The following is a 14660-nucleotide window of genomic DNA, read 5'->3' as shown; positions in this document are numbered from 1 at the left end:
GAGATAATAAGAGATTCAACAGACCAGGGAACTGAGGTGGCACAAGAGAATGATCACCTCTGTCCTACTCCAGAAGGTCCCAGGATCGGTTCCTGGAGCCACCTAATGAGAATACAAGCAGACACAGAAGAACACACAGCGAATGAACATAGCAGACAGTAGAGGGAAGGGGGAGAAATAAATCTTTCAAAAGAAAAAAATACAATATGTACTCTTTTTGGTGAAAGACTTCTTTACTCAGCATGATGATTTTGAAATTCATCCGTGTTATTGTGTGACTCAATACCTTGTTCTTTTTTTATTGCTGAGTGATAGTCATTGTCTGAATATGTCACTGTTTATCCATTTTCTTATTGATAGATACCTGGGCAATTTACAGTTTTTGTTTGCTATGAATACAGTTTCTAAGAACATTCTTCTGAAAGTCTTTTTATGAACTCCTGGTTTCTTTTGGGTAAATCTCTAGAAGAGGAACTTCTTTCCAAAGTGGTTTTTTCATTTTACATTCCCACAATTACTCATATCCTTGCTAACATTTGGTATTTCCAGTCTTATTAATTTTTGCTGTTCTTGTGGATGTATAGTGGAATTGTTTTGTGGTTTTAATTTTCATTTCTTGAAGTTTTGTTCACATTTTTGCCCAGTTTAAAAATTGGGTTGTCTTTTTACGATTTAGTTACAGTTCTTTATATATTTTAGATGCCAATCCTTTGTGGGATATATGTTTTGAGAATATTTTCTCCCAGAAGACTTAGTTCCTAATTTTTTCAATAAATACTACTGAATATTTATTATATGCTGGGAATACAATTGTAAACAAAATATACAAAGAACTGTCTGCCCTTTTGGAATTTACCTTTCTAGTGGTGGGAATCAGACAAAAGGAATAAGTATAATATACATTGTGTCAAGAGGTTATAAATGCTGTAGAGAAAAGGAAGGCAGGTAAGGGATAAAGGGATTGCCTGGGTGGCGCTGTATTTGTAATTTTTAGTAAGATATCAGGAAAGGTTTTACTTGAGGTACTGTTTAAGCACAAACCTGAAGGAAGTAAGTAATAATGATATCTGGAGAAAGAGGTTTTTAGCCTGAGAGAATATCAAGTATTCTACATTTTGAAGGCACAGAAAGAAAAACAGTGTGTTAGGAGCCAGGTTAACATCAGAGATGCAGGAGATGAAGTCAGAGAGTAGATAGGCCAAACTGTGTATATATAGGCTTATTGGCCATTGTAAGGGATGAACCTTTTATTTGGAGAGAGGAAATCTTTTAGGGTTTTTAAGTGGAGGGAAAGAAATGATCTGATGAATGTATTAACTTCAGTTATTGTATTTGTCAATTTTGGAATTTCCATTTGACTTTCTTTATCATATTTTTCAATTCTCTGGTAAAATTTTCCATCTTTTCATCATCTGTTTTTTTCTGTCTCATTTTTGGAATATATTAATTATGGTTCTTTTAAAGTTGTGTGTTAACTTCACTATCTGGCTCACCTTTGGACTGTTTTTATTTATTTATTTATTTTCTTGGTTTTTGGTTTAATACTAATTTCTAGGTGTGCCTAGTAATTTTTGGTTAAATGTTGGACATTTTATATAAAAATTGTAGAGGCTCTCTTTCCTCCGCTAGGCAGTTAGAAGGAGGGTTATGTTGAATCAAGGGTGGGTTGTAGGTTTGGTAGAGTTCAGGTGGATTACCTGCCTTCTAGGTTCTAGCCCTTTAGGCTTCCACTGAGAACCTTGTATATTCACTGATGACCCTTCTCCAGCAGGTCCTGAACTTGAAGCCATATCTCCTTATTATGTTAAGCTGCTGAAAATGTTACTCAGCTTTTCAGAGGCTTTCTGCTTGGTTTCTTAGCTTTCTGTCATATGCAGCTTTGGAATTCAGTAGCTATCTGAAGGGGACATTTCTCTATCTCCCTTCTCATTCAGATCTCCAAGTCTCCAATTATGTCTCTCTATCATCTCCATATAGCCAAAAGCTCTGCTTGTTTCTCTCCTCAAGCAGCAACCTTCTGCAAAGGCAAACTGATTAACAGCCTCCTGCTCTATGCTTAGAACTGGCAAATAGCTTTAGGAGAAAAGTACTTTTCTTCAACTTCCTCCTCCCTGGAATCTTGACTTCTGTTGGTCAGGTTGCTTCAGTGACTCTCTAATGCCTTTAAATAGAGGGAAAAAAAATTAAACTATCATTTCTACATCTGTCACAAGCTACTACATCATACTCAAAATAATTTCCTGACTTAAATTTTTAAAAGTTCTGTCTGTTTGGTTTCATTGTGATAGACTTTAATGGGGGCAAGAGTTGGAAGCAGAGATACCAATAAGCAGGCATTCTTAATGATCCAAGAGATGGCTTGGACCAAGGAGATAGCAGTAGAGAGGGTGATAACTTTTTAGATTCAGGATATATTTTGAAAGTAGAGCTACCTAATTGAATTCAGGATTTAAGATAAGCAAGAATCAGTGGTGAGTATCAAGATTTTTGTCCCAAGGAACCAAAAGAATAAAGTTGCTATTCATTGAGAAGAGGAAGTCTATAGGATGAGCAGATTTGGGCAGGGGCTAGAGTGAGATTATGATTTCAGTTTTGGATAAAAGTTTAAGTTTGAGATTCCCTGTTAGATATCCATGTGTAGAGTTCAAGGGGGCAGTTGTATTTATGAGTTGGAGTTCAGGGGAGAGGTTGGATTGGAGATAAAAATTGGCAGTCCTAAACATATAGAACATATTATTATATTGACAGTGAGCGCAGAACCTAAAAGGAAAAAGTACTCCTAAGGAAATCACTGTTGTTTTTTTTTTAAATAAACTTTTTATTTTGAAATAACTTTAGATTGACATAAAACTTGCAAAGATAGTAGGGAGAGTTCCCATATGCCTTTTACTCAGTTTCTCTAATGTTACTGTCTTATATAACCATGTTACATTTATCAAAACTAAAATACTGACATTGATACATTACTATTAACTAACCTCCAGACTTTATTTGGATTTCTCCAGTTTGAAATCACTAATTTTAATATGAGATGGGGGTTTAGAAGCATTTTATGAATCATCTATATAAGCTTTTGATGGTTCTCTCTTTGCAGAACTAATGGCTGAAGAGTAAATCAACATGGCAACTATGGTTCCACCAGTGAAACTGAAATGGCTTGAACACCTGAACAGTTCCTGGATTACAGAAGATAGTGAATCTATTGCTACAAGAGAGGGAGTTGCTGTTCTGTATTCTAAATTGGTCAGCAATAAGGAAGTGGTACCTTTGCCCCAACAAGTTTTGTGCCTCAAAGGACCACAGTTGCCAGACTTTGAACGTGAGTCTCTTTCAAGTGATGAGCAGGACCACTATTTGGATGCCCTTCTTAGCAGCCAGCTAGCACTGGCAAAGATGGTATGTTCAGATTCCCCATTTGCTGGAGCACTTCGAAAACGACTGCTGGTACTTCAGCGTGTCTTTTATGCACTTTCTAATAAATACCATGACAAAGGCAAAGTGAAACAGCAGCAGCATTCTCCGGAGAGCAGCTCTGGTTCAGCAGATGTCCATTCTGTTAGCGAACGTCCCAGGTCAAGCACTGATGCACTTATAGAAATGGGTGTTCGAACTGGTTTAAGCTTATTATTTGCACTTCTTCGACAAAGTTGGATGATGCCTGTGTCTGGACCTGGTCTTAGTCTTTGCAATGACGTTATTCATACTGCAATTGAAGTTGTGAGCTCTTTGCCACCATTATCTTTAGCAAATGAAAGCAAGATTCCGCCTATGGGCTTGGACTGCTTATCACAAGTAACAACATTTCTTAAAGGAGTAACTATTCCCAATTCTGGAGCCGACACTTTAGGTCGTAGATTAGCTTCTGAATTGCTGCTTGGTTTAGCAGCTCAGCGAGGTTCTTTGCGGTATCTTCTTGAATGGATAGAAATGGCTTTGGGGGCTTCAGCAGTTGTGAATACCATGGAAAAAAGCAAACTACTATCAAGCCAGGAAGGAATGATCAGCTTTGACTGCTTTATGACTATATTAATGCAGATGAGGCGTTCTTTGGTACGTACTGTAAATCTCAACTTTAAAATTCTTATCTAAAAATTTTGGGAAAATCAATCCAGTTTATAATGAGTTGGTGGCAATACTGAATGATTTCAGAGTTTTTCTGTTCATTGTTAGGTTAGTTAATATTTTATATACTTTGAGTAAAGAAACTTTTTGAATGTTGGTATGACTATGCAATTTGGTGATAGGCTAATTTGTCTAGTGTTAAAACCACTTGATCAGAAGTCAGGATTGTAGTTTTAGTTTTATGATTTCTGTGTGAACTTGGGAAGCTTATCTGACTTTTTTGTATTTCAGAAACTTACGCAAAATGAGGGGCCTAGATCGTGAGTGTGGAGTTCTTGTGAAAAAAATCTCTAACTTTATTCTCCCCAATTTTTAATTAAGCATTTACTATATGCCAAGTATTATTCTAGGCACTGGGAATACAGTAGAGAAAAAGACAGTTTCTGCCCTTGTGGCACCTAATTGGAGCCTGGTGGGAAGGACAAATAATAAATATATAATTTCTGGTAGTGATAAGTTCTAAGAAGAAAAATAACGGATGGAATGGGAATAGTGATAGGCTCAGGTTAAGGAGGGTAAAGGAATACTATTTTAGTTAGTGTGGCCTAAGAGAAGGACTATCTGAATTGTGACATTTGATCAGAGCCCTGAATGAAGGGAAGTGATGAGCTAAACAAAGATCTGTGGAAAAGGGTGTTCTGGTAAGAAGAAATTAATTGCTTGATTATCATAAAGAACCTAATCTTGGATACCAATTAAAGAATAAGCAATAAAATAGAGTGCAGTATGGTCAGTTTTAAGAATTTGTAAGACTGTTCAGTTATGTTATATTGATCAGTACTTTTGACATACTTTATTATCTATCAGCTATCAATTAACATATATTTCGTTAAAATAACTGTAAAATTCGCACTTGTAAGTTATGCATGTATATACTTGTAAGTTATGCATGTATATTCCTTCCTTCCTTCCACCCCTTCCCCTTCCCTTTTCCCTTCTCTTTCCCCTTCCCCTTCTTTCTTTCTTTATTGACAGGAATGTTTCATAAAAAACAAGTATGTTGAATTTATTTTCAGATTAGGAGCATTAAAATTTTCACTTGTTTTAGCTTTTTGACCTGAATGGTAATAAATATTGGCTCATTTTAGACAATCAGTTGTAATATACTTAATCCTTTTCAGTAACAAGTATTTGGTACTTGGACATTTTAGATCATAAGATCTATGAAAATTTCAATTTCTTAATGTTAAATAAAAATATAAAACAAGACAAAACAAGTGTGCAGTGCTTTGTTTGACACTTGGAATGTTGACATGGGCACTATGATCTTCATCTGAGGTGGAAACTTAGAGCCCAGGAATGCAGTGATGTAAGTTGGAAAGGCTTGAGTAAACAACTGTTTTCCTTTGTGTTTTTTTCCTTACCCAATATTTAAATCCTATCACTTGCTTATCTGTTTAATTAACTTTATTTTCTTATTTCTAATACATTGTGGTAACATTCTCTTAATTTATTCTGATTTCAAATGTTATGTTTTTTAATGACCAAAAAAATGCACCTATTCATCATCATATGTTAATATTTCTGTGAGAAGTCATTTAATTCCTCATTGCTCTCGCTAAGTATTTTGCATTGCCTTTGTTACAAAGAAGTTTTATTAGTTATTGCACAATCTAGTCATATTATCGCATGCTTGCCCATGGTATTTTTCCTTCCTAAACAAAATGCTAAATGCCCCAAGTTGGAGACTTCTTCCCTCCTTCCCCTCCAAAGCCATATCCTACAATATGGCTCCTTATGCAGAAGAGGGTACCCCAGGAAATTAGATTGCTTTCTTCAGTATCTGTTTGTTTAGGCTCATTTTCTTTTACCATGTTTGAAATAAGGTTGTGGGCATATTTACTAATTGGCTATAAGTTTAAATCTGCTCTACGAGCTTAAGAAATCTTTTCAGTAAAAATATTTACCTCCCTATATAATGTGTTCTGTTCTTCATTTAATTTACCAGTCACATACAATCCCATTTCTTCTTTGGCTTCTATATCTCCCCCAGTACTTGGAGAAAGGGAGTAAGAGAGCTGGTCTTTACTGAATGCCTGTTACATAATAGGTGCTTTTTATGCACTATCTCATTTAATTATCATGCTAGTCCATGAGGTAGATTAGCTAAATTTATTTATTAATCAGAAAGTTCAAAGTTTAATATGTTCTAAAGATTTAGTACTTACAGGCTATGCTGTATGTAATTCTTATAATTCTGAGTCTGCTTGCATATGCCATGTTTTTTTTTTTCTGGCCTCTATCTGTAGTTTAACCCATTTCTAATAAATCAGTTTTCTCCCCAGAAGGCCTACCTTAATGTAGACATAAAATATAATAAATTTAATTTATTGCTGTATTTCCAATTTTCTTTCTCCTTGGCCTCTTTCATTTCCAGACAAAATGCTAAATATACCTAATCAGTAGGTGACTTTCTCCTTACCCTTTGAGGCCACACCCTACAATATAGGTCCTCATTGGGATGTGGGTGCCTCAGAAAATTAGATTGCTTTTCTTAGAATTTTGGATGTACTCTGAGAAAGAATCTTGTATGTTTGATTTAGTTCGGCTCTCTCACAGTCACCCCAGGCCTGCAATATACTGAATTTAATTAAATCTCGGATTGGTCTTAGGGAAAAGGAATGACTGTTCATTGAATTTTGTATTTGTTATTTTTCCTTGCACAGTTAGTGATAGAGTCTGATGCTTTGTCTCTAGAACTTATGTTTCTTATACTTGGCTGTGTTGTCTGACAACTCAGAAAACATCTAGAGTCTCTCCTGGGACTCTGTACCCCAACCTGACCTAATCCTCCCTGCCTTAAGTTTCTCTACCCATGAACAACTAGGATAGAATTTATCTTCAAGCTAGAAGGTAGAGGGAGAAACATATAACCATTGATTAAGTCCTGGTGCAAGGCCTAACAAAAAGTTAAGTAATTATCTGTATGTTGTACCTGTATCTATAAGTTGTATCTGTTCCTGTAAACAATCTGACTATAAATTATATTTACTTGTGTGATTCTTAACCTCTGTCACTCCACACAGACATAATTAATTGTGTTTGGGAGCGCTCAAGATACTCATTAACTTAAACATTTAAGTAAAAGTAAGGAAATAATGTCACTGTAACATCTTCAAATTCTAAAAAATAAACAACAGTAAAAACCCCTGTGTACTCGACACTGTTAGGCATTGGGGTAAAAAGATTAATAAGCTTTGTAGTGTTCATGCCCTCAGGTAGCTCAGTTTAATGAATTTCAGTAGAATGATGATAGAATATAGTAAAGGTCTGCTCAGAGAGGGGGTGATAGGACACATGAGGAGGGCTGGAGGGGAAAGGACCGAGAATGCCTTATAAAGGAGAGTTCTCTGAGGTTAGTTGAAAAGTTAGAGGAGTTTGTCTGAAAACATGAGTTGTGTGATTGGGGGGCTGGAGAAGTTTTCAGACAGAATTCACATGTTAATATTTCAGAACAGAATTCACAAAGTAACCAAGGTTTGGTAGAGCAAACCCCTGTGGTAGAGTATGGGATGAAATGAGGCTGTCATACTAGGTAGGGCCTTGGTATCCCTTGCTGTGGGGTTTGGGAACTTGATTCCTAGGCACTGAGGAGTTCTTGAAGATGTTTTAAGTACAGGAAATGTAGTCCATCCGGTCTCTGTCTTTGAATAAATCAAGACAAATGTGAAAAAAATCTAAGGCATCACATTTTTTTGGGTGGTTGATATTCAAGAGGAAAGTAATTCTGTGATGTCCTGTGAGACCTCAAATTTATATTATTTTAATTTCCATTTTATCCCTGGACCATTGACTTTCCCGTGATGTATTAACAATGTATAAAGGTGTGCATTTAATGAGCTAAATTTTCAAAAATTTAATTTCTTTAAATATGCCTAGCTTTAACCCTACTTTTTAAATTATGTAATGTTTACAAAAAGTATACCAAGAATTCTATGTAGAATATTTTCCCCTTCAAATTATATTCTTTTATTTGAATTGGATATATATTAAGCCACAAAGGGTAATACATTTGTTAGAATTATTTGCTTGTCTATTCTAAGCTAATTACCTAAACGTAGCCTTCCCTTTCCTACCCCTCAGCTTTCTAGTATAGGTTGAATGCACATCCTATGTGCTCTTTTTTAATATAATTTTTTTAAAATTAGAGAAGTAGGTTTATGGAAAAATCACACAGAAAATAGAGAATTCCCATAAATCCCTCCCCACATATTATTAACATCTTGCATTAGTGTGGTACTTTTGTTAAAATTGATGAAAGATTATTATCATAGTTTTACTATTAACTATAGACCATAGTATACTTTAGAGTTTTCAATCCTGACTGCCTGGAGCTAAAGTAGTCTGACCCTTAACTATTGATTGCTTGGGGTAGAAAAGAATTCAGTGACAGTCTATGCAGACAGTGTTTTCAAGGTGTTTTATTGGTTTTGGTACTTTGGATATTTTAAATTTAGCAAGAATTTATTAAAGGCTCACTGCATTTTCTCCTATTTTTCAATGTACATCTTACAAAATACTACTACCAGTTTTGAGTATTTACTATGTGTTGGGTACAATGCTAAGTATGTTTAATACAGAATTTCAGTCAATCTTCCCAAGAGTCCTGTATGGGCTGTCTAAAGATGGGGAAACTTTCCCTTCAGTGAGTCCTGAATTTAAAAGCAGGTCTGTCACTGAAAACTTTATGCTTCTTCCAGCATTTTCCTCTATACTGCAGAAAGATATTAAAGAAGGATCATAATAGCCCTGGTATCATTTCCTAGGGAGGTACAGCAGGCTGTTCCTCATCTCTTTTTGGCTTGGTGACCTGTAGGGGCAGGTGGCTTTGAAATATTGGAACCGCACATTATAATTGTGTTTTTCCCAGGAATGCTGCACAGCTAATTATGGAATTTGGAGACATTGTGCCTAATCTTGTATAGCAATACTTTGTATTCTAGGAACCAGTTGTTTCTGAACCCTCAGAAACAAATCTAGTATGACCCCAGATTTGCAGGCAACTTTCTGAAACTTTGCTACTCAAAATGTGAGCCTCAGACAAATAGCATTGGCATCACTAGCAGCTTGTTAGAAATGAAGAATTTCAGACCCCACCTATACTTACTGAATTAGAATCTAAATTTTAACAGGATTTCCAGGTAAAGCACTACCCTAAACAGTTTTTTAAAAAAAACAGAACCCAAAAGACAAAACTAGCATAGAAACAAAAGGTCTGTACCTGATGACCCAGCAATAAATGAAATAGCCAAGTAGAGTCAAAGATCTAAAAAGGATGAGCAGTATGCTGTGATTGGAGGACTCTGGTTAGTGATGTTTATAGAAAGCTGTCTTGAGAAGCTGTGATCCAGACAGCAAACAAAAGAGAATAATTAAGATTAGCAATTAGTAATGGGTTGGGGGTAACAGAAAGCTTTACGTTTTAAATGGTAAGACTTTAGAGATCATTGTAAAAGACAGCCACCATCAGAAAAAGAGACCAAAGATGAAATTTTCTCCAGTGTTGCAGAGTGAGGAGAGTGGCACGGTAGGCTAGGCATCTACCTGAACTTCATTACAGGAGTTCTTGAAGACAGAGGGAAAATTGTCAGATAACAAAAGTTCTGCCATATAACACTCAACCCACCTTCCAAAATGATTCATACTTTAGTGATTTGGCTGTAGCTGAAGTTTTACTGTTTTTATTTAAAAGATATTGCTAACTACTTTTCCCAGTAGATATAGGATGATGAAAATTTCACCTTATCTTAAAATTTCACCAAGTTAAAATTTACAAAACTGTAATGTATTATGAAACTTTACAAAATTCTAACTCAGCTGTGGTAATATAAAAGCTAGATTTAAATACTGTGGACATTTTGTTTTAAGAAATTGATTGTGATTTTACATTTGTTACAAAATATACATTTCTTTTATTACTTCCTCAGTTGAGGAAGAAAATGCTCTGTTGCTAGAATAGTCAGGTAGCGACATGAACGTACTTCCTGGGACCTTGATTGTGCTGAAACTAAGAAGGGAGGGACTGAATTTTTTATGCTGTGGTTAAGGTCATAGCTCTGGCTATGTTCTGCTTACCTTTTGTTTCTTTAGGAGCATATGGTCAAGGCAACACCAGGGGTGGATGTCTCTTGGAATCCCATTTACTGGATATTGGTCATCCAAAGGGTGTGTAACTAGAAAAATGTTGCCTTCTTGATTGTTTGCAGAGTTCTATGACCCTTTGAACAGATCTCTAATTAATAAGGGGATCAAGGATTAGTGCTTAATGTACTGTTTCTTCTATAGCCAGGTCTTTTCTAACACTTACATGTAAAAAGTTGGTTCCATGACCTAATGCTAAGATTTGTTGTCGATGTACAGAACAATATAAACAGTTCTTCAAATAAATGTTGTTTTTGTGGACTTGTAAGTGATTTTTGCTCCTTTCCACAATGTATCCCACAATGTTTTAATTTGTAGGGTTCATCTGCTGATCGGAGTCAGTGGAGGGAACCAACCAGAACATCTGATGGCTTGTGCTCACTCTACGAAGCAGCTTTATGTCTCTTTGAAGAGGTACATAATAATCATTTTTGCATTAAAAACTGCTATGGCTTACATTTTTCCCTTAAAAAAAAATCTATCCATTCTCTGGAAAGGATATCAAAGTAAGTGGCATTAGTGATCGCTCTGGAGAGTAAAGCTGTAGTATTTGCTATTAGGGGTGGGAAGGAGACATGCTTTCAGTGATACCCCTTTATTTCTTTGAAATTTTGTATCATGTGCAGATGACTTTAATTTTTAAAATGTGTTATTAAATAAAATGGATATAGTAAGCCACATAAACAAAGGTATGGCTTAATGAGATATTATAAAATAAATACTTTATTAATCTCTACCCAGGTCAAGAAATAGAATTTTGCCATCTACTCTAGAAGCCCTTTCATGTCCTAATCATAACCCCTTTCCTCTTTCTAAAAGTTACCACTCTCCTGACTTGGAGAGTAATCACTTCCTTGTATTTCATTATCATTTTGTCACCTAGGTGTTCATCCGTATATACTATTGTTGTCTACTCCATTTTTAAAAATTGCTGTCTTTTAAATGACTTAAATCATAGGATCCATCTCCATTCTTTTCTTTCAATGTATATATTCAGGAAGCTGGGCTTTTAGTCTCTAGAATTTCCCACAGTTTGGATTTTGCTCATTGATTACTCATTATACAGTTCATTATGTTTTTTGTGTCCTCTGTACTTCCTGCAAATCAGCAGATGGATCCAGAAGCTTGATAAATGTCAGGTTTGATCCCTTTGACAAGGTTATATATAGTGTTCTTCTATCAGAAAACCCATAATTTCTGGTTATCTCTCTTTTTGTGGTGTTACCAGCCCTTGATGCCTAGATCTCTTAATTCATTGGTGGTTGCAAAATGGTGATATTCTATAACTTCTTTTTTCATTTATTATGTGTTTATAGAGAGATGCTTCCCTCATTGACTATTTGGTTAATTAATTTGGTATAATCAATTTGAAAGGCAAGATAAAGGATTGCTCCCCCCCACCCCAGCTTTTTATTTACTAGTTGCAAATTTATTCTTCTGGGAACAGATATGGCTCAAGGGGTTGAGTGTGTGCCTCCCACATGGGAGGTCCTGTGTTCTGACCCTAAAAAAATAAAACAAACAGTAAACAAATGAAAAAAATCAACTCAAGGTAACCAGTGTGGCTCTGTAGTTGAGTACCTACTTGCCACATATGAGGTCCTGGGTTCAATCCCTGGCCCTAGTACTCAAAAAAAAAAAAAAATATTTGATTCTCTGTTATCCTTCAAACTTGACTAGTTACTTTTTAAAATATCATTATGAATTCATAAATTTAAGCATATTTGAGTTTCAATCCATTGAATTACTATATGTAGTGAAGCTCATACTGTTCCATCCATGTCCACTGGGAGTCTGTTCAGGGTGGTTTCCAAGTTCTGTTGACATAAACCTAATAATCTTTGATAGCTTCCTTACTAGTTGATATATCACATTGTTCCAGGCTCATCTTACACATTTCTTGCCTTAGACCTAGAATCAGTTAACTATTTCTCCAGAAAGCTCTGGTGTCTTTTAGTGAAAAATGTTATTTCAGGACCACAGTCAGGGTGCTAGATGCTTATCACTACTGAGTTTGACATTGTTTCTAGGCTTTTATAGTGAATATAGCTAGGAAATGTGAGTGTGTGCTTGTTTAAAGCTAGAATGCCTCAAGAGTTCATACTGATATTTTCAATTCAAATTCAGACTATACATTTTTACTTAATCTTTTTTACATTACATTTTATCTCTTTTTCTCAACTGAGAATGCTGGTTCTTAAGGATACAGGGGATGATAGAATTAGAATATCCCGTAATTAACTTTTTTTTTAAAAGATATATTTTTTTAAATTTATTTCTCTCCACCCTCCACCAGTTGTTTGCTCTCTGTGTCCATTCACTGTGTGTTCTGTGTTCGCTTCTATTCTTGTCAGCGGCCTGAGAATCTGTGTCTCTTTTTTTGTTGCGTCATCTTGCTGCCATCAGCTCCCTGTGTGTGAGGCCCCACTCCTGGGCAGGCTGGACTTTCCTTCTTGCTGGGCGACTCTCCTTACAGGGTGCACTCCTTGCACATGGGGTCCCCTATGCCGGGGACATCCCTGCGTGGTATGGCACTCCTTGCACGTGTCAGCACTGTGCGTGGGCCAGCTCCACACGGGTCAAGGAGGTCCTGGGTTTGAACTGCGGACCTCCCATGTGGTAGGCGGACGCTGTATCCGTTGAGCCAAGTCTGCTTCCCCCGTAATTAACTTTTAATCACATATTAAACACAAAGACAATCTTAAAATAATAAGACAAATACACTGTGTAATTACTGGACACAATTTTTTTACATATGCTCTCCCACTTTTTTTTACAGTTGTATTATATCTGTATAATAACATGTATTCATTCCTTATTCTGCCTTTTAGCTCTTATTTTGTTGTAGCTACAAGTAACTAATATTTAATGCTCACCATCAGCTCTGTTAGTATCTCTCTTTTTTGGTTGTCTGAAGCTCATTCTATAGTAGATTGCTTAAGAAAGGCTTATAAGAACAAGAGTCCCTGAGTTCTTGCATGTTGATAATTGTTGTGCCCTTTATACTTGAAAGGCAGTTTTCAGAATATAAAATCATTGACTCACTTTTTTTTTTCTTGAATATTTTAAATGTGCTTTTCTATTGTCCTCTGGCATAAAATTTTGCTCTCCAAGTCAGAAGATAATCTGATTTTCTTTTCTATATGAATCATGTGCTTTTTTTGCTGAGAAGGCAAAAGGATTTTTTTTTCCCCTTTAAAGATAAATAATTTTACTAGAATACATCTTGATGGTGTTTGTTCTGGGTCAATATTCTCAGGCACATGGTATCCGCTTTCAGTATGTAGTTTCAAATCTTACCTTAGGAAAGTTTTCCCAGATTACGGTTTTTTTTTTTCCTTTAAATTTCATTCTTTTCTTTAAGGATTCCTTTTACCTATATGTTGAATCTTTGCCTCAGTATTTGTCACTTTGTCTTGAATACTTAAAAAAAAATTTATTGAAGTATATCACTCATACATGTACATAAACAATAAGTGTATAGTAGTAGTTGTGAACTTACAAAACAAACATATATAACATCATACAGGACTCTCGTACCGTACCCTACCACCAATACCTTGCATTGTTGTTAAAAATTTTTAAATAATGATTAAAGAGCATTGTCAAAATATTACTACTAACCGAATATTTTTCCACCAAGCTACCTTATTATTATCTTTATATCATTTATGAACATACATAAACAATAAGTATATAGTAAAAGTTGTGAACTTACCAAGCAAATATGCATAATATACAGGGATCCCATACATCAACTCTGCAGCACTTTGCATTGTCATGAGACATTTGTTACAAATTATGAAAGAATGTTGTCAAAATCTTACTACTAATTATGTCCTTATCTTATATTTGCTGTATTTTCCCCCCAATTCACCCTATTATTATTTTTAAAATATATTTTTATGACAGAAGTTTTAAACTTATAAAACAATCATGCAAATGTGCAGAATTCCCAAACAACACCCCTCTATCAATACACCACACTGTGGTGGAACATTTGTTACAGATATCATCTGATTGTTACCACGTCCATAGTGTACATTTGACATACCTTTTCCATACTGCCCCATTATCAACACAGTACATCTTTGGCATAGATGCAAGAATATTATATTATTACTGTTAACCACAGTCCATAGGTCACTCCAGTTGTATTTTCCCCATACTTCTCCACGTTCCCTTTACTCTAGCTCACGAAGGACGCACTTGAATCTGTACCATCAGTCACAATTCTCATCCACCTCTTGGTTTACTGTGCTATTCAGTTCCTAGATTATTGTCTAGCATTCTGTCACTTGGCATTTATATACCTAGGCTACCATTTTTAGCCACATCCCCATTTATAAACAAGCTGTTACTCACTATGTGTTACCATCTACTCTATACATTTCCAT

At 35.5% G+C, this 14660-nt stretch overlaps 1 protein-coding gene across 7 annotated transcripts in view; it reads left to right on the top strand.

The window, feature by feature from the left end:
• HERC1 (HECT and RLD domain containing E3 ubiquitin protein ligase family member 1) overlaps positions 1-14660 on the top strand; it is a 249261-nt gene that overhangs the window by 64092 nt on the left and 170509 nt on the right. For all 7 annotated transcript variants that reach the window (XM_058294320.2, XM_058294317.2, XM_058294319.2 and 4 more), the window contains exons 2-3: positions 3095-4050; positions 10582-10677. In XM_058294320.2, the coding sequence (XP_058150303.1) occupies positions 3121-4050; positions 10582-10677 (1026 nt within the window). In that variant the 5' untranslated portion in view covers positions 3095-3120. The remainder of the gene's footprint in view (positions 1-3094; positions 4051-10581; positions 10678-14660) is intronic.

The sequence above is a fragment of the Dasypus novemcinctus genome, chromosome 3, assembly GCF_030445035.2.
Source record: "Dasypus novemcinctus isolate mDasNov1 chromosome 3, mDasNov1.1.hap2, whole genome shotgun sequence".
Classification (NCBI taxonomy): Eukaryota; Metazoa; Chordata; class Mammalia; order Cingulata; family Dasypodidae; genus Dasypus; species Dasypus novemcinctus.
Note: the sequence above shows the minus strand (reverse complement) of the source record. Positions and strands in the feature narration are given on the sequence as shown.